We start from the raw sequence: 19,969 nt of genomic DNA, 5'->3' as shown, positions 1-19,969 counted from the left end.
GTATAACTACTGTACTGTATATTAAAAAAAAAAACAAATCAAAATATTTAATAATAGTTATTTGTTATACAAGGGTGCAAAGTTGTATTTTACCCGCGAGTGTTTCAACACACGAGAAGTAAAATACATTTGCACCCGTGTGTAACACAAAACTTTTCCCCTCACTATAGCGAGGAAAGTTCAACATCCACAGGCGTTAGATCATCTTCATCACTGGAATCACTTATTTTTGTACGATATTATAACATAAAACACTGGAAATTCTGATTTTTACGTAAGTCGGTGAGAAGTGTTTTTAAGTAAAAATTTTGTTGACAATGTTGACATTTCTGTTCTGACGTATGAAATGTCAACGATGCGTTTTGAAATTGCATCGACTCAACTTGTGCGTTCAGAATTATATTTAACATCATTATAAAAAATCTAACGTTTCTTATGGAATCTTAAGGTTTATGACTTAAAATTATTAAATAAAGCTAAATTTGGTATTTTTTATTAGATTCTCAAACCATTTATTTAATGATAATTAATATCGAACGAACCATTATTATGAGCATTTTACGTTTTGTTATCTGTCAAGCTACTTAAACACGCTCCATTCAAGGTCAAATTACTTTCCCCACTAGTGGATAAAATGCGTTTTTCCCCGCTTGTTTTAAAGGATAAAAGACGGCTTTCCGAGCTAGTGAGGGGAAAAATAATTTGATTTGTTCCCAAAGTTGTTCATAGATGGCAGCACCAGTCTCTCTCGCTATATCGTAGTTCCGTAAGGAATTCATTTAGGAGGTGCAAGCGCGCTCTGCTTGCCCTTAGAGTTGGTCAAAGACGCCTAGTAATTTAGACCTAATAATTATTGATTGTAGTAGAGGTGCAAGGTCTAAGATCAAATCGTGTCCCTGAATTTGACAACAGAAATAGATGGCGCTGTACTGCGCCATATAGTGGTCACTTGACGGCATAATGTACGAAACGGAGACGTACATACTTGAGCTCTGCTCTCTCTCTCTCTAGATCTGCTGATGCGTGGGCTCTACGTACATCAATCACGAATTTCAAGGCACGAATTTATATCAGATTTTACACATCTTATACAGTCAATAAATCTTTGGTTTAGACATTAATTCTTAAATTAAACACACTTTATTGAAAACAGATTTTATTTACGGGGAATCAATACGAAAACAACCTACATATAGCCTATTAATTCCACCATCAAACAAAATACAATTGGATATAATATAGATAGATAATATAATAAAACAAATCACTTTAAATAACAAAATGTACATTTCCTACTCATAAAAATGTTTGGTTTCTTGGTATTGACGAATAACTACTTGGAATTTACATATTTACAATGATGACTAAACAAACTTGGTAAAAGCTTTACATCAATGCAATCCGCAAGACCTAAACTAATTGTTATGTTAACCTTAATATGAATCACTCCATAAATAAATTAAATGATATGAATTGCTTACTAAACAGCGTAAGTTGTATAACATAACTATCAATTTTGTGTTTGTTAGGTTAGTAGGTTACAATACACCGACGAAAAATTATACAATAGGTATGTAAAGTTAAATACTTATGATTAAAGCTTTTAAATGACCGAAGACCGAGATATAGATATTTCTCCTTCACTTGCCTCCAAATAGCCAGTGTAATGTATGTATACAAGCACCAGGGGCCCGTTTTTCAAAAGCTTGTAGATTGTATTGTAATACAATTGGAAGTCCCTTTATAACAAACCTTCATTGCATTTGCAACACCTACTGACATATGTAAATTTATTAATTTCCGCTATACAAGTTACAAGCTTTGAAAAACGGGCCCATGACCAGACCCGTATTTCAACAGATTGGCAATTGTCATCTGACAAGTGACATTGACAATTTAATTGGCGTTACATTTCTGGGTCAGGCAAGCAGTGATGAATTGATGATATCTTGAGACCAGCGATACTTGTCGACCCAGAAATGTTGAATGCATGATCACTATGGTCAGTGTCAGATATGTAAATAGTCAAGTAGCTGAAATAAGGACCGGGTGGGCCTGTTTGGCCATATTTATTAACCTGACAGTGTGACAGCAAAAACCCCCAAAATAAATACTAAGATTTAGAGCCAGTGCGCCAATTTTGGACTACATTTTATGCTAACGCTGGTTGATGCAATGAGTCCGGGAGCACGTAGGGCGAAAGACAATATCGCCGTCGTGTGTTAATTTTGGTATCTACGAACATTTGTCTGTTTACTCTTAAAATTACATACGTGTGTTTTGCGTTATTTTCTTTTAAAACAGTTACAATTTAAGAAAAAAAGCAGTAAAATATGTGTGCTCAAGAAGCATGACCATGCAGCAAAATGGCTTACACTGTATAAATTGTGCATTATGACATGGTCCACAAGATGGTCACTTAACTCTAAGTCCAGATAAAAATTCGGCCGGTGAGTCGATGTAGCTACTAGGGGTTCATCCATTAATTAATTAATCCATTAATTAATTTAACACGAATTTCGAGATTTTTTTGACCCCTCCCCCCTTCTTCTCACACTTGGTCACATTTGGCAAACCCCCCCTGGTCTGACGTTACATTTTTTTAATGAAATTGGCAAATCGAATTAAGTATTATTAATATTTTATCAAAATATTTTTGACAAAAGAAATATTAGTAATTTTATAACCCAAAACAGGTTAGGAAAAATGATTATCGTTCCAAAAACTTTCTATTCACCGAATAAAATAATTAAAATGTTAAAGTGACGTCACAAAGTTTGTGACTCCCCCCTCCCCCTTGTCACAACATGTCACATTTTCTTCCCCCCCCCCCTAAACGTGTGATGTAATTAATGGATGACCCCTAGTTACAAAACAGGCCAAATGATATAAGTAACATAATTTATGTAGACATTCCTTAAACTAAATGCGCAAACGTTCAAATGCTTATTTTACAACGCAATACTTATCTACTCATGTAAGTTTCGTTATATTATCTTCCAAATTCGTTTATTTACATCATATATACATAGAGAAGACTCTCGACACAGAAACATTAAAAGCCTCTTTTAAAAAGTTATGCACAAATATCTCATTTTCATGATAATGAATAATTATGTCTACACGAAAACAGTAAACTTCAAAGAGTTTAAAGCCCTTACGGTCTTGACAGATATTTATTATTGTAGTACAGTAGCGGCCTAAAATCTATCATAGGTATTGCAATTTTTTTGCAGGCATTCATTCCAAAATTCGTGAAATTAGACTTTATATGATGTAAACAATAATTGTATCATCATCACGACATTCACGACCGATATATATTACTATATATACTATATATTACTATATACTATTACTTACGTCCCACTGCACGTAGGCAGCCACGTTAAACACAATGCGGATTGGGGACTTCACACACACCAATTAATGTATGTTATAAATATTGAATTTCTTATTTGAAAACACTTAAAAGTGATTCTTACCAACAATAAAACCTAGATGCATCGATTTCTCGCCCTTGTTAAGCTCTGGTATGAAAATGAAATCGAATCGTTAGGTACAGTCGCCATTAGATATATCGGAGCGGCCAGGATGCTTACAAATATGTCAACACGCCTCTATTGTCAAGGCATTAGAGTGCGTGTTCAGATATTTGTGAAAACCTCGGCCTCTCCGATATAACTGATGGCGACTGTACTTTACAATTTAATACCCACCGGGCTGCCGCGAAAACTCTGGCAAACTAATTATTTTAAAAATGTACCCTAGTTTGATAAAATTGTCGTTTTCATACGCCCCCATATTATAAATTTCATCGAAATCGCTAGAGCCGATTTTGAGAAATTACAAAAAAATATGCTAATGTATCTCAAAAAATATGATAGGTTATTTGCCGCTACTGTATCGCTTGATTGCCCTTTTCATGTTTCCGCTATAATAGCAACTAGGTGGCTGAGCTGTACTACTGGAAGGTCATATTATTTTGGGATAGAAACATTCAAGAATTCAAGATTTAGGTATTTGTTTGCTGAAAAGCTGTAATAGGGAATAATACTACGAATTCTAGAGATTACGTGTACTCGTAACTACTATTTATAAATTATTGCACTATAGATATATTTAATTCAGGGTCTGCAGCTCGTCTGTGCAATTATGGATAATGCATGTGAAATTTGTTGACTTTCTTGCAAATTAAATGATTTATGGGTGTTAGTTTAATTTCGACCAAAACGAATGAACTAGTTTTGAGTTGAAAGGGGATCAATTTAATTACGATTCAAATATAAACGCGTACCACTAAAATGGCAATGAAAATTATTCTGTATTAGTTAATCCGCATGTATTAACATTCTGAAAGGTCATAAGATCATAATCATAGGTGTCACGATTCCTTCGTTCGGTTGTCAAATTGTGGCCGTTATCTAGTAGACCGACTGACAGTACCTAATTAATTTATTTCGTTTTCTCCGCCTAGCTATTTTCAAAAGAAAATGACTAGTAATTATAGTTTTATCAAAATATTCGTTTCCTTCAAAATGTTCAATATACTTGAGCAACATTGTGATGGAATATTTTCATAAGACGTTACTTCATATCTACAGTAAAAACAATATTTGGTGTTACACATCGGACATATCAAATAATATCTACACGATGAGCATTATCTTAACATTGTACATCACAACATTAATAATCGTAGCCACAAGTTTCACGCGGCCAGTTTATCTGACGCGTTTCTTCTGTAGCTTAGCGAGTTTCCTCCTCTTGAGTATCATCTCATAGAGGGCGTCGAGGCCTTCGTGCAGGCCCTCGCCGGTGATGGCGCAGGCAGGCTGCACGTGCCAGGTGTGCGCGTCGCGCGAGCCGTGCGGCGACGCCACCAGCTCCTGCAGCCCCAGCAACTTCTCCAGCTCTCGGGGCTCTTTCGCCCCCGGCAGGTCCTGCTTGTTCGCCAACACCAAGATCGGCACGCCCGTATTGTCCGGCGACTTCGCCGTCCGTATCAGCTCCATTTTGGCTTCCTCCATACGCTCTACGTCGACCGAGTCGAGCACGAATATAATGCCATCCGTGCATCGCGTGTACGACTTCCACAGCGGCCGGAGTTTCTCCTGGCCTCCGACGTCCCAGACGAGGAAATTTACTCCTTTGGACTTTCCTACGGTGCCTTTAACCTTTTCGCAGTTGAAGCCGATAGTTGGTACCGTGTTGAGGTACTGGTCGAACTTTAGCCGGTAGAGCGCAGTGGTCTTGCCGGCGGAGTCGAGGCCTAGCATGACGACGTGCAGCGTGCCTTGCGCGGAAGGCAGCGCGTCGAGCAGGCTCGAGTTTTTGCCCATGTTCGCACCCATGCTGCGCCGCCGCACGAGGCGGCTATCTCACGCTCTCGTCGGGTCGCAACATCACGAGGAGAACAGGAACTCACCTGAAATAAAGAAAATAATTGACTACGAGTATGCGTAGCCAACATGCCAATCGCTTACGCTCCGTAGCGATCGAAACGCAACTGTCTCTGTCGCACTTATTTGGAAGAGTGATAGAGAGACACAAAACGTTTCATTGTCGAAGCGATAGCGATTGTCACCTTGGCTAGGCCGGCAGGAGTGATAAACTCATTATGACTATTTGACTCGGGAGGTATAGGTACCCTGCATTATAGCTGTGTATTCGTGTGTGTCGTTTGGTGCTATTCTTGTAGGTATGTTTGCTCTGTTGCGCAAGCGGTTACACGCTTCTATCTATACTCTGTCAAACCATTTTACTCTGTCAAACCGTCACTAGAAAAGAGCGGCAAATTTAAAAAATGTAGGCGCGAAGAGTTATCGCCCCATAGAAAATTAGAATTATGGCGCCTTTTTCTACTGACATCAAACTTGTTTGACCGGCTATACTTTACTCGGAAATAGTGATTCAATAATACGATTAAGCGACCATCATAAATCATTTAAATTCTAATTGAACCCTTTCAAAAATAAATGGTTTTGATTAAAAGTTCTTACCAATTTAGACCTCTTGCCCCTTTAAGCCGTACGTAATTGGTACAAGTGGATGCCTTATTCAACTAAATATGTACCTACATTAGTTAAGAAAAGCTTCCAAGCATCAACTTAAGAATATTTCATTTTATAATGGCAATTTAAATTAAAATTTTATTTTTACCAATTCCTTTAACTAGGCTTTGCTCTCTGTATATTTTGAACAGCTTACTTACTAAAGTTAAGTTCATAAGCAAAGCTTCCTACATTTTTATAAATATTTTCAAAATCCGCCGAAAATAATTACGCACAGCAGCCGCCCGTGCAAAAATAATTGCAGGAGAAGGCAGGTGGAGTAGCGAAATGAGACGAGACGCCATCGGCATCGCGCCCTTTAATAATTATCATTCGCGTCAGACAGTCGGGTCGACGACTTTTTGCCCGCTGAGAGGCACGGGCCAGACTCTTTAGAATCACCCGCGAAGGTCGTCTTTTACCAATGCAACGCGCGAGAAAGGGACAGCTGAACCTGATCCTACGATAAGTTTGTTGACAAATGTTTTGCGAGAGCCACCGCAATTTCAATTGTAGCCGCTGCACCGTACTTGGATATTCGATCTCCCGAATCGGGCCATTGGCCTCACGCCACGCCATCGTCAGGTATTCAAGATTTGCAACGTCCGAGTCGTTATTTGAAAACGAAACCGCCTTTTTAGCCAGATTGCAAGACCTTAAACAAAATTATTCACTTAGTACGCAAAAGATCCTCGTGTAATGTATGTAAGTTGCTTGTACATACGCGAGGGCACTAAACGACTCTAATGCATGCTGCCTTTTAAGATTATGCATGTCTAATATATACTTCTTGTTAATTCACTGCTGCAGATTTCGAAACATTGCCAGTTTTGACGTTACGCTATGGGTTCAATCTAAGGTACTAAGAAAAGTGGCTTAGCTTAGTATGTATTCGTCAGGTAGGTATATAATGTCTGTGCATTATGGTTGCTATTAAATTACGTTGCACAAGCCTTCGATGGTCGATTGTGCGCGCAGTTGCGCAACTCGAGGAGCGAATTGAACTATGGCCCTATCCCACGGATACGTATCTGGTTGCCCATTGCATTTTAATTTCGTTTACATCACCGACGACTACAAAACGTAATTTAAATAACACAATCTATTCCAGTAAGATCTGCCGATGAAGAATAAAAACCAAAACAAAACAGATTAAAGTGCCATTAAAGTAATTTAAGCAAGTGTGTATCCCTAGAGAAAATTGACATTTAATTTTAAAGTAATTTATGCAGCAATTTATGCTCGTAGCCCTCTCTGAACAACTAAAATTAGGCCAAACACGGCGAGGATACAATTCCCGGTTTCAGTTACTAATTTTCATGAAACGTTCGTGTTCACCACCTCCAGCACTATTATCGGCATACATAGTTTAGAGTTCGTCTAAGCTACTAGGCCAAGCAATAAGAAGGTATAGAGGGAAATGCAATGAACACAATTTTTAACTTCGTAGCTTTGTTTGGACTAGTTAGGAGATGAACATATTAAAAGTCCCCGGCCGTAACCCTGGTGCTGGGGGGGAGAGGGGGGTTTGAAGGTTCCATTTTTCGGTTTTTCGATTACATCTCGGAAACTATGCGTCTGAGCGACTTGGTCACTTATACATAATGAAAAGAGATTTAATTTGTTACAAGTTTTATTCAGTCAAGTTTTTCGATATCTTGTATAGTTTTGGAGATATCCGCTCTTGAAGGTTTATTTAGGGCTCTACATCAGTAAAGCTGCTAGGCCGGGTTTGGTAACGTTTTCGTATAAATCGGGGGTGCTGAATTCATTTATGGTATCAACAACAGCTTTACTGATGTAGATAATCAAGATAAAAATGAGAGCTTTGACGTGACAAAACGTCATATTTATGATGTTACTTCCACACTTTGCCATTACAAAGTTCGTGCCGAGTCTTCATGGTCCGAATCTAAAAACCTCAATAATGAAAAAAATCGCTAAATCTGAAATACTTCTCGTTGCGGCGTTAATATATATGCGGGTCATTATCAGCTCCACTTCACCATAAATTATTTATGGATCCCATTATTAGAATTGTGTTTTGATATACAAGAGGAGAAAAGAGGGGAAAAGAGGGGAAGAAAGGGAAATGAATTGTTTCTAACTGACGGGAAGTTTTCAGTTGTAGGTAACATGAACCTCCCTTCCGTTAATTTTAAAGTCGGCTAAAAATATAACAATAAAATGAAGTCGTAATCTTTGATCTAAGTATTTAATTGAGACTGCATCAGTAAAAATAATAGCATATTTACACGTCTAATTAAGTTCTGTCCCATTCCGTTATGTTCCGTTATCAATGTTATCATTGCGATTCAGTGTAGTCGATATTATTGTGTAGGCTTAACAGATACAAAGTGCACTACCAAAAAATAAAGTTGTTTCAGGGCATCGAAAGTTTCGCTTTTATTAAAATTCGAGGTCGAATAATTTGCAAGTGGGACCAGCGGCGGTCACCCGAACTGGCCGCGCCTTCGACCTGTCTATCTCGAATAACTAGTATAGCAACTTTTGTTTTTATTCGACCGACTTTAACATTAACAAAGGTTGTCTACGGTCAGTCGGTCAGAGATGTATAATGTGTAAGTACGGCATGCAATAACAATAAGTACAACAACGTATACACCATACGGTCGGTACCTACTTATACTTCGTGGATTTCAAGAGCACTTGTATTGGGGATGCGCACATGGTTAAATTATTTTTACTAACATTCAACGCCAATTAACCACATCTATCACAGTGTAGGATTAAGAATATCACAGACGTACAAATATCACAGAGTATTTATAATCCTTTTACGCGGTTGACGTCAGATTCATCATAACATAACATTATAGGTATACCTATAAAAAGCATTTCCTCGAGATGCGGGAGCATATTCACGCCAGTATAAGCCGATTTCTGAGTTTACCACTAACTTAAAGTGAAAGCATTTTTGGCAAAATTTTAGTTGCATTCATTAATTTTAGAAGGAAATTAGCAAACGAAAACTTTCAAGTGATAAGAGTATAAGTGGTAAATAATAAGCCATGACAACTCGATTCACAGCTGTGTGTAGGGTCAAAAGAGTCGAGAGAAAGCACGGATGCATTGGTGGCCCTTTACTTTCTCTACCTGGGCCACGCCTCGACATAACTCCACGCTACCTCAGATGGCGAATAGCAAATCTACTAAAATCAACCGGAACAGAAAGTTAGCGTGTATTCACTAATCGTGATCATTTAATCAGGAGTTATTGTGGGAAATTCGAACGTTGAACAATTGAAGGAATTAGATGCGTATTGAGATAAGAGGAAATCAATTCCATTGCCGTCACATTTTCTAATTAAAATGCTTATGTAATTGTCTAGGAAGGTACCTACAGAGTTATAATAAGACACTCAAACAAACTATACTCGTAAACGTGACGAATCTTCCGAAGGTTCTGGAGTCCTGACATAAGGGATTAAATTTTACTCGTAGTATTGGAACTCGTCTACTTGTTAATGGAGCTTTGGTGCCCAATAATGAGAACCAAGTAGGCAATTAACGTAATGTCCTTAAGCAAGTATCGCATGAACGACAAAAAGTTGTTTTTATCGAGAGAATTTCGTTTAGTGCCTAATAAAAACACACGAGCAGCAGGAGCAGCCAAATATTAAGAGAAAGTTTCTTTAAATATACTGCTATTCAAACATGCCGTTATACATGCAAAAAAGGAGTTTTATTAATGTATCTTTATATATCTCTCCTTTTACTTTTATGTTTATTTCCGTTGAAAGATATTTAAAGCGCAATCGTATCTGTATAGTACAGTTACTTTCGCCACATCTGTAAAAAGTTTTTTTTTATTTTATCTTTAGTAGTTTTCATAGAGGGGTCCGTGGTCTTCTTCTTCTCTCGTGTCGAGGTTCCCTCAAACAGTGGATGCCCAGAAAGCTAAAAATAAGCTCCTCGCAAAAAAAGTACAAAAACAACAGTATTTTTTAGAATGCACGATACAGTTAGGTTTCGCAAGTTATAGTCAAGTCGTCGGAATGCAGGCAATCCGTATGCAGCGGGTGTCGCTGGCACGAGACCAAAACACCGACCGGTCTAGTAGAGTGACCTGGTAATCGACTTCTCAAGTCGGTGTCGCTCGGTGTTGTTTCAATATTTTTTAACGAACGACCGCTGGTGTTTTACGTTATGTTACTCTAGGGCGGTCTTCAGCTTCACATTGAATGTGAATCCGCATGCCGCTCACATACCGGAGCGATGCATCAGTGTGATAACCCCGTAACAGTCTAATAATTCGCCATTTCAGTTGCTCTGTGTTCGATAAATTTTGTCAAAAGTGTCGCTAGCTCATGTGTTGACATTCTGGGATTTCTATAATAGCATTTCTAAATACCCGCAGGTCTAGTAGTACAGAGAAACCCAATCTTTGTCATGTGCTTTCAACGCTGCGACTTCACGAGAAGTTAAGGAGGAATTCCTGTTTCCAATTTGAATAATAACTTTAAAAGTAGGTAAGTACATATAAATTTTAATATAAAAATAATAACATTTTTTAGGTGTAAAAATAGCATTTCACGTTATCAATTTAACACATTGAAGATGATCCCTAACGATGACTTAAAGTTTAATCTCGTTTATTATGCTTTATGTCTTAAAAATATTCGTATTATTAGAAACGTTTAACGCAACGGATCACAGTTTAGAGTATATTTATAGATTGGATACAAACGACGGGTTTTCGTAGCGGGATTCCCGTTACCTCATCGTTTCTGTACCGTCTCTAGTTGCCGTGTGCATAACGGATCGATAGTAAGATAAATTTATGTGTACTAAATCGCATAAACTAACAGACTTTAGTAGTGCAACTTACAAGTAAATTCAATACGTGGTCGAGCAAATGTATGGTAAACTTTCAAGAAAATATAGACTTATTCAGTTAGAGCAATGAAAATATCGGCCAAGTGCGAGTCGGACTCGCGTTCCAAGGGTTCCTTACATTACACAATTTTTAACAATATATGTTTTTATGTGAAACGTGAGTGAAATGTCTTTAAAAACCCCGTAGGGGTCGGATCTAAAACTAAGTAATTAAGTCCGACTTACGCTTGACTGCACATTTTTAATAGGGTTTCCTGTGATCTATAGATAAAGAACTATTTTGTGTATTTCAGTCTAAAACTCATTAGTTTCGGAGATAAAGGGGGGAATGTTAATTTTTTGGCTATTTTCTTAAATAACTTCTAAACTATTTATTTTAAAATTACAAATAAAATATATTTGAGATTCTTACAACGAGCTTTTTCATTTGATATGTAATACGATATATGTAGTTTAGAGAATTATTTTTTATTTTCTCATTTACCCCCATGTAATTTATTTGTTTAAGTTACATCCGTCTGTCTTTGGGTTACAAACTTACATATGTGTACCAAATTTCAACTTAATTGGCCCAGCAGTTTCGGAGAAAATAGGCTCTGACAGACGGACAGACAGACAGACAGATGCACGAGTGATCTTATAAGGGTTCTTTTGTTCTTATTGAGGTACGGAACCCTAAAAACGGGTAAATTTGTTCTTAAGGTCAATATGGTGAAAACCGGCATATAAAATTGTTGGCTGGGATGACCGTCATAGGGCAAGAACTCTACCCTGATTGTATACGTACGTCGCTGAGACACAATCGGTACGGAAGAGCTTCGCTCCTTCTGCTCTACCGACCTGCTGTGAGTGAAGTGTGTGTACAAGAGCAGGAGTTAGAAGAGACGAAAGAGCATGTAGACGATCTTCTCCACATTTACTTTACTTACCTGGGGTGTCAGCATGGTTGCATTTCTATCACCTGTCGCTATGCCTGTCACTTTCGCACTTTCATACTTGTTAGAATGTGACAGGCATGGTGACAGGCGATAAAAATGCTACCGTGCCCTCTGATTTAAATATCCAATTTCCATATATAATGATCATATGATAACGGAGAAGATCGTCTACATGCTCTTTCGTCTTAAAACAGTCTTAAAAGTATTGTTGCATTATAAATTTTGTTGAATTACATATATAATAGTTTTGACATAGAGCTTCAAACTAATGAAATGAAATACCTATTTTAAGTTTTAAGCGCACAATTTAGCAGTATACAATAAACTGTAATATTAATTGAGCATGAATTAGAAATTAACACGTTCTCGGTGGTGTAATAACTGCCTAACGGCCACGTTATTACATACACGCAACTGTTTATTACACCCAGCCGATAGTATGTATATATAATATTAAAACGGTTTTGGATAACTATCCATTTCGAACTCTGTTAATATTTAAGTTGACTTATTTGTGGGTTATCGAGACAAGTAATGTCGTAATGAATGGGTAAAATCGACGATTTAGGGCGAATTGGAATAAGAGCAAAGTGCATTTTTCAACTAAACAATTGGTAAGCCTTCACGGTTTCCTTATTCAATACACACTTGAAAAGATTACTCGAATGGGTGGTGCTCTTGCCCGTACATACCATTACCTATTATTTTGATTACCTACTGGTAAACTATTTATAACCAAACTATATAACTCCTACTATAGATATACCTACTGGATTACAGATCCAAGATCTCATATTTAAGCCTAATATCGGGTAGTTCCATTCCAGGTACCAATGAATTGTAAGTAAATACTTATAATCAACTATTGTAGTTTTTATCAGCTCACCTAGAAGGTTAAAAAGGTTTTTCTATAATATGGATGATTAAACCTCTTGAATGAATCGACTGCGTGCTTGTGTTACGACCAAAATTACTTTAAGGCACTAAAAACTCTAAAAGGAAAAACAGATATGCCATTGGAGTTTCATGTAGGTTTATTTGCGATAGAATTACTAAATCGATCGGTAGCGTGAGTTTTACTTACCGAGTGTCAAAAATAAACTGCGTTAAGTAAAGCCAGGTGAACTTCAGTCTTCAATTTACCTGAAACAAAATAAAAACTTTAGTTTATATTGAAAGTAATAATATTTGTACGCCAGACATCAACAAAACAAGAATCGTCCTGTAATTAAATATTGAACACCTATGTACAGTCGCCATCAGATATATCGGAGCGGCCAAGGTGCTCACAAATATCTGAACACGCCTCTATTGGCAAGACGTTAAGTGCCGGCCTCGGCCGCTCCGATATATCTGATGGCGACTGTATATACACGCTTGTTTAATGCAAATAAACGATCATTCATTCATTCATTCATTCAAAGTGATGGATTTGTGTAGAAAAAATAAGTAAGTGGGCTGTGGTTGCTCATACTCGGTATGTAGTAAATGTAGGTACAACAACAAGCAAGTGCAGTGATATACACGCATCAGCTTTCAGCTGCTAGTGTATTAAACAATATAATATAATAATACACCATAGCGTCAGTAATATAATTATTTTTTTATCGTACATGCGCAAAAACCAACCGGCTTTACAGGAGCTCATTAAGTTGGGGATTGGGGAATGACCGGCGAATGAGATCTGACAGAGAGCGGATTGCGAAGCACATTATTCGCCCCGTCAGACCGAATTGTATTTTATTCCCATTCCTTACTTAGCGCAGCTGAATTACGTTTTTAGACTAATATAATCAGTGTGAATGAGCAGAGAAACATATATAATTTGCTTTGTCCGGGGCATGAGGAATATATGAGGTATTTTATTTACTATTCCATACAAGCGTTACACAAGCGTTCTTCGTATCCGGTGTTTCATCTTCGTCCAACCTGACGTTTCACAGGTTCATAGAGTCGGACGGTCGGACCAAGTTAACTCTACATGGCATTTGCAATGACAGTGTTTGGCAATGTCATAATTAATGTCACATTTCTATGAAAATATGACGTTTATAATGGCACTTTGTTCTGTTCAAGTCGGTGCAAAGTTAGCCTAGACGTACTTTATGAATTTTTGACTTGACTATGCTGAATAAAGGGGCCCACTGACTATCAGTCTACCGGACGATATTGGCCTGTCAGTTGTTCGGAACTGTCAAATTTTTGTTCTAACTGACAGGCCGATATCGTCCGGTGGACCGATAGTTAGTGGGCCCCTTAAGCTATTGGAATTAACAAGCCTCGTTACTCACGATACTAGTAATAAACAATATAGTGAAAAATCCCCGGTAAAGTTTTCATTAACTATATATGTGTTTTTATAACGCGATATTTTTATAACGATAGAGCGCAGTGTCTTGTTCTGTCGCACTCTATTACGTTAAAAAAAGAAAGTCTGCTAACAGTGGTAACGAATCGGAAACAAATCTTATTAAAAATGAGAAATGAATTCAATGGCCTGAAATATTAAACCTTTTAAGCTGAAAACCAGGCTAATATAGAAAGCTAACGTTGACCGGATGCTAAGACAATTTCCTTTTTATTGAAAATCTCAATAGGCAAGAATATGGAAGTCGACATATCGTAACGTAATAGTGTTTCTTAGAGCTGTATGAATGTCGGCGGAAGGCAATATCCTTGTGGCATCGCGTCTAATGAGAGGAAGGTACCCGCTGACGCGATGTGTCAAGGCGGTGATATGGAGACTCTTTATGCTGGCTAAGAATTCCCTTTATTCAACGCCGTTTATATGGATTTCTACATAGCTGTGTACATTTACTAGTTTATTTTAAATGCATGGTATGCATATGCATTTTAAGTTTATAGGTTATTAGGTCATAATAATGATATTTCTAAGTAGTTGGCTTTCCAAAAAATAAAACAATGCTGCAAAAATGATAACGGAAGGTACCTATTAAAAACCTCATAATAGGTCAATTGTCAATTTAATTAATTAGATGACCTTTATTATTATTTTGATATTAATTCATTCATTCATTGACCTAAATAAATTAAAATGAATAAAATGTAATATCTTTAAATGTTTTTGCGTAAAAACATCGCTTTATTTTAACAAGTTTCTGCAAAAGCAAGTTTTGTCGACATGACAACATGACAGATTTTAATAACAGTGTTGGCTGCAAATAAATACACAATATACACATGTATACGTGTGAATACTTTTTTATGATGCGTGGATCCTACTTATAGTTGTTAGAGTTCGTGTTACATTACAACATTTACTAGTTCCCGTTTACACGGAGATGGTAACCAATATAGCAGTAACTAGAGTTTGCGTGTGAAGTTTGCGTTTAGCTGTTTTCTTTTTACAATAATGTTTCCTTATCGGTATGAGATGATGATGATTCATATTCACAATGCAGGAGAAGCAAGAACATTACTAACCGATTTTGATACAATCTGGTACTTAGATAAATTAGCAAATAAACTGAGCTTTTAATTGTGAAGTTTATGCTCACGCTCTATAGATTAATAGTGTGTCGAAGCTATTAATTTGTTGACCATTTATCAATCCACATATAAAAAATTCATAACTACCTAAGATGTGTGCTACAGTTTAATTAAGCCCTTATTCCAGTAATGTGCATTCGTGTCAAATATCTTGTAGCAAAGCACTTGGCTGATTCTAAAATTAATTTAGTTAATTAGATGCGTTCGGCTTAAATGGCGAAGGAAGTTAGACATAATAATTATGTTTCATTTGAAACGTGTAAGAGCTCGGAGAAATCTCGACACGAGTCAACAATGACTTGTACAATGTACAAGATTACATAGCGAATATTGAAGAGGAATCATAGACAGTATAAGATCTAAATAGATTATGCATGGCCTGCATGAAAATTAAATCCAGTGTGCCAATCTATTAGTGACGTTTTATAAAGTCAGGGGTTTACTGGCGTCTGATAAAATTAGAATTTAGTCAGATAAATAAGAATGAAAAAATACGAAACCAGTTCCCGAGATTCAATTCACCATGAGTCTTTGGGACTTTTCTGGTCCTTGTTGTTGTTGGCATACGAGAACGTACGTTTAGGTGATCTACTTAAATATGTCTATGGGAGAGACCGTTAGTGTCCCAGTAGCACATGGCAAGCAAATATTAACTAGCGGTAATATTTTCTAAAGTGACACCTAAAATCAACAAGTGACGATAAATAATTGTAACAGTTGTTGACGTTGTTGGACGCTCCGTGATTGTTGAGCCATTTAGGGTTCTAGCTAAATGGGACATTCCATGACGCAAGTATTGAATAACCAATTTAGCTAGGACCCTAAATGACAATAGGCATAACAATCGCGCCGTGTGATGGTACATTTGTTATTTATATAGCATGTATAAATCCATTTATAAATAAAACACAATGTGCGTAAACAATTGCCCTAAAAATGAATCCTTATTTTCATCGACTGTAACTGTACCTCGGTAATATGTCATAAAATATTATAAAACGCCCTGTATTCTACATATAGTATAATAGTTGAGTTCATATCAGGTATTTTTTTACACCTCCAGGCCAAGCCAAAAAGTCCAGCTCTACTATACCTGACTAACATAAACTTTAAAATGTATATTCGAAATTCTCCACTATAAAAATATAAGAGGAGCAAAGATTTAATCATTAAATTAATAGAATAAGTTACTAATATATTATGGAAATTGAATTTCTGAAATAAATAATTATTTAATTTAATTTAATTAACCAGTTGGCTTAAGGAAGTTAATAAGCACATGGCCGGCAGTCAACGGATTCCATTTCGTTTTCAGCGAGCAGGAGAATGCGCGCAAAAAGCGGCGAGCGGTGCAATTACTAGCACGTGCGATTGTACGCGCTTATCCACAGTAGATTTATATGGTTAATAAAGTAAACAGTACTTTTAATTAAACAAAGTAAAACAAGTGATAATGTACGTTATAAGCCACAATAGTCTGGATTAACCTGGGGCCGAAGCACTATTATTCTGTACCGTAGCCAAGATGTCAATTGTTTATCATCAAACGCGAATATAAAAGAAATAATGTATCGGGATGACTGGTCCAACAAAAAGTGTGTGAAAGATTGTACGGAAATTATGACGTGATTATTCGTCGCATCTGTTATACCGATTTAGTTTTAGATTGGCGTATTTCGAAAATCGATTGTCGTTCTGTCTAGGCTCCCTGGCCGAGTACTTAGTTAACGCGACGCGTACGCGATTAAGCCCCGTATTAGTTTTAAATTACTTAGTTAAGCTTTCGAGGTTTGAATAACATGATTTTCTAAATGTTTAGGTAGTGCCTCAAAATATCCATTGTACTGCGATTTTAAACATGTTTCTATTCAGCAAGTGCGGGGCGGCAATTATTAAATTCGTTAATTAATATTCATTAGGTATACTCACCGTAAAGTCCTGTAGACGTACTGGTTATAAACAGCAAATTTAAATTCAAACCTGAATTATAAAATCTTTGTTTTTAACTATTTCAATTTCCTACCTCGCTTCCGTATCCTAAAATGGGGCATCATTCCACGAGAATGTCGTTTACGAAATGCTTTTGCCTTGTATGGCAGCTACCTCAATTAAATGCGTAAAGCTCGAGAATATACGCCAATTAACCAAGTCACTAAACATTATCAGACCAAATATCGCTTTCTCAGCATTATCACAAGTTATTAGAAGAATGACATCTCGTGGAATGGCTCAAATATTCGCAACGTTTTTAATCCGTTTTTGCAATGCAATTTAAAGCGGAGATGTAAAGGGTTGATTGAAGTGCGCCGCGCGGCTAGACTGCCACAAGGGTGTCTGTAAAAGTGTAAATACATAGAATAAAATAGAAAAGAATGAGATTTTATTCGTAAGCACAAACAAACAAGACATTACATAATATAAAAGCAAACATAAAATAAGATTAAAGATTTACTAGCTATAGTATTAAGGAATATAATTGGATGGAAGTTTATAGAATCGAGATAATCGAATACACGGGTTGACGCCTACTTCTTGAGTAGGTATGTAAGTACCTCCTTAGGCATCTCCGAATATTGCAAACCCGCTGGTTTGCAATATTGGGATATTTACGCCAACCTTTACTATTTCGTCTGCCAACGTTGGCTTTCGATTTTTAATTGTTACCCGAAGCAGAATTCAAATATCAAAAATATTACCTTGATCTGTTACTGATATCTTTATTTCAGTTAAGTGTACCAAAGTAGAATTATATACAAAAATATATTAAGAGAATTATTGAAAAATAAACTACATAACATGTTTTTATATAAAATTAATATAAAAAGATGTTATGTAGTTCAGTTTTTAATCTGAATGCCGCTCCAGTTGTTTGAGTGAGCGAAAATTTTGCATACTAGGCTACTTAAGTGAAGCCGCTGACAATGACCAGTCTACAAAATTATTTGTTTTATGAGCCAGGGTTCAGGAAGTAAGCGTTTTGTCTCGTTTAAATAAGGATTGTATAATCGCCGATTGTATGATAATGCAGTAATAATGCGTGGGAACTAATAGTTGCGTGGAATATTCAACCTGACCTTATTTGCAAATGCGCATTGGCTGCTTTTCGCGCCATATTAGTAAATGTCTCACTACCTACTGTAATTTAATCCTAATTACATAGACTTTGAGATCCCGACCACGCTAAGTTTGCACTGACTTGGCTGTGACAATGCCTACTTATCTCATAGAAGCAATTAACAGAATAACTTAGCGTGGACCGACTATAAGGTTCCGTTCATATTACTGAAAGGAAAAACAACACCCGTAACAAATTTCCTTCAGATTTTAGTAGGTAGTAATTTACAACAGTTTGAAGGTACAACAGTCAAAAGACTGTTTCATATCCTATTTAATATTATGTTCAAAGACTAGCCAGATAAATAATGCTAGTGATTTTTAATATTGAGCGATATAATATGCCTTGAGTTGAGTTATTGTGCTTGATATTGGATTTCAATAGTGTATAATGTTCATCTTTCGACACGTAAGCACAAACGTGACGTAGCTACACTTGATGCAAGTGTTACAATAAAAATATCTAGGTTTTATGTAAATCAAAAATTGGTCGGTAAATATTTAGATTAGCAACTGAAAAAATAATTCATCATCATCACAATTTTCCCTTCTCACCACTCATCTACTTTGTTCCACTACTTATATGAGAGACGTATCTTTTATCTTATCCTCCCAAGGCCCACCATACAAAAAAATGTCAGATGAATTTGAAATCAATAGTGAAGGAAATATGGTTAAATTTATTTTGTTTTTAAATTAAAGAAATGAAACTTGGTCCAATTCAAAGGGTTTAAATTAAATTTGAAGTAATTAGTAGGTACCGTGGGTCAGGAGGATAAAGGCCGAGAGGTTTATACTCTCTCAGTTGTTAGATTAAAACAAATTGCGAACATCGCCAGGAAGTCAGCTCATCACGGTTCGTGACTCCCAAAATCTACGGCGTGATTGTCCTCTTCTGTCATTAGTCGTTATGTTGTGCAAAGAGTATGTGATTGAGTTCATTGAACTCTGGTCGTGTGGACATGCCCACGCGCAACGGTTTTGACGGCGTCATTAGTAAATAGGTATTCCCGGGCTGATAATACCTAAGTAATTATTATTCATAAGGAATTAAAATTGTTGTGTAAATTACCTGTCTTATTATTAGTTACTAGATGTACTTATATCTTGCCAGTCTTACAAATGATATATGTAGAAAAAGTGCAAGCTTGTGATCTAAAAGGATTCACAGATTTCAAGAAACAACTAATCAACACCCTGGCTGGCTGGCTGGCTATCGTATAAATACAAACTTCATATTGTTATAAACATACTATTTTTCAACAAGTTTTTATCGTTGGATACCTTTAATCAAGCTTCAAGCTTTTATTTCTTTTAGGTGTGGAGCATCCACATCCACTGATGACCACGATCCTCAGTCATGAGGGAGCGACCATAGAGAGAGACCTTTAATCACGGTTATACAAACGACGCATAATGTGATAGAACCAATGTTTCAAGAAGAGAGAGCTCCAAACAGGACTTAAATCTAGCCATGTTTATTAGCTACCTGTC

General features: G+C 36.7%; 1 protein-coding gene across 1 annotated transcript in view; it reads right to left on the bottom strand.

Moving 5' to 3' along the window:
• Positions 1 to 2,844: 2,844 nt before the first annotated feature.
• Positions 2,845 to 19,969, bottom strand: part of LOC134745458 (ADP-ribosylation factor-like protein 4C) — an 80,663-nt gene continuing 63,538 nt past the window's right edge. Inside the window, exons 3-4 of the mRNA XM_063679503.1 lie at positions 12,936 to 12,994; positions 2,845 to 5,428 (exon numbers count right to left, since the gene is read on the bottom strand). Of these exons, the coding sequence (XP_063535573.1) occupies positions 4,725 to 5,354 (630 nt within the window). The 5' untranslated portion in view covers positions 5,355 to 5,428; positions 12,936 to 12,994 and the 3' untranslated portion in view covers positions 2,845 to 4,724. The remainder of the gene's footprint in view (positions 5,429 to 12,935; positions 12,995 to 19,969) is intronic.

Source organism: Cydia strobilella, chromosome 11 (assembly GCF_947568885.1).
Source record: "Cydia strobilella chromosome 11, ilCydStro3.1, whole genome shotgun sequence".
NCBI lineage: Eukaryota > Metazoa > Arthropoda > Insecta > Lepidoptera > Tortricidae > Cydia > Cydia strobilella.
Note: the sequence above shows the minus strand (reverse complement) of the source record. Positions and strands in the feature narration are given on the sequence as shown.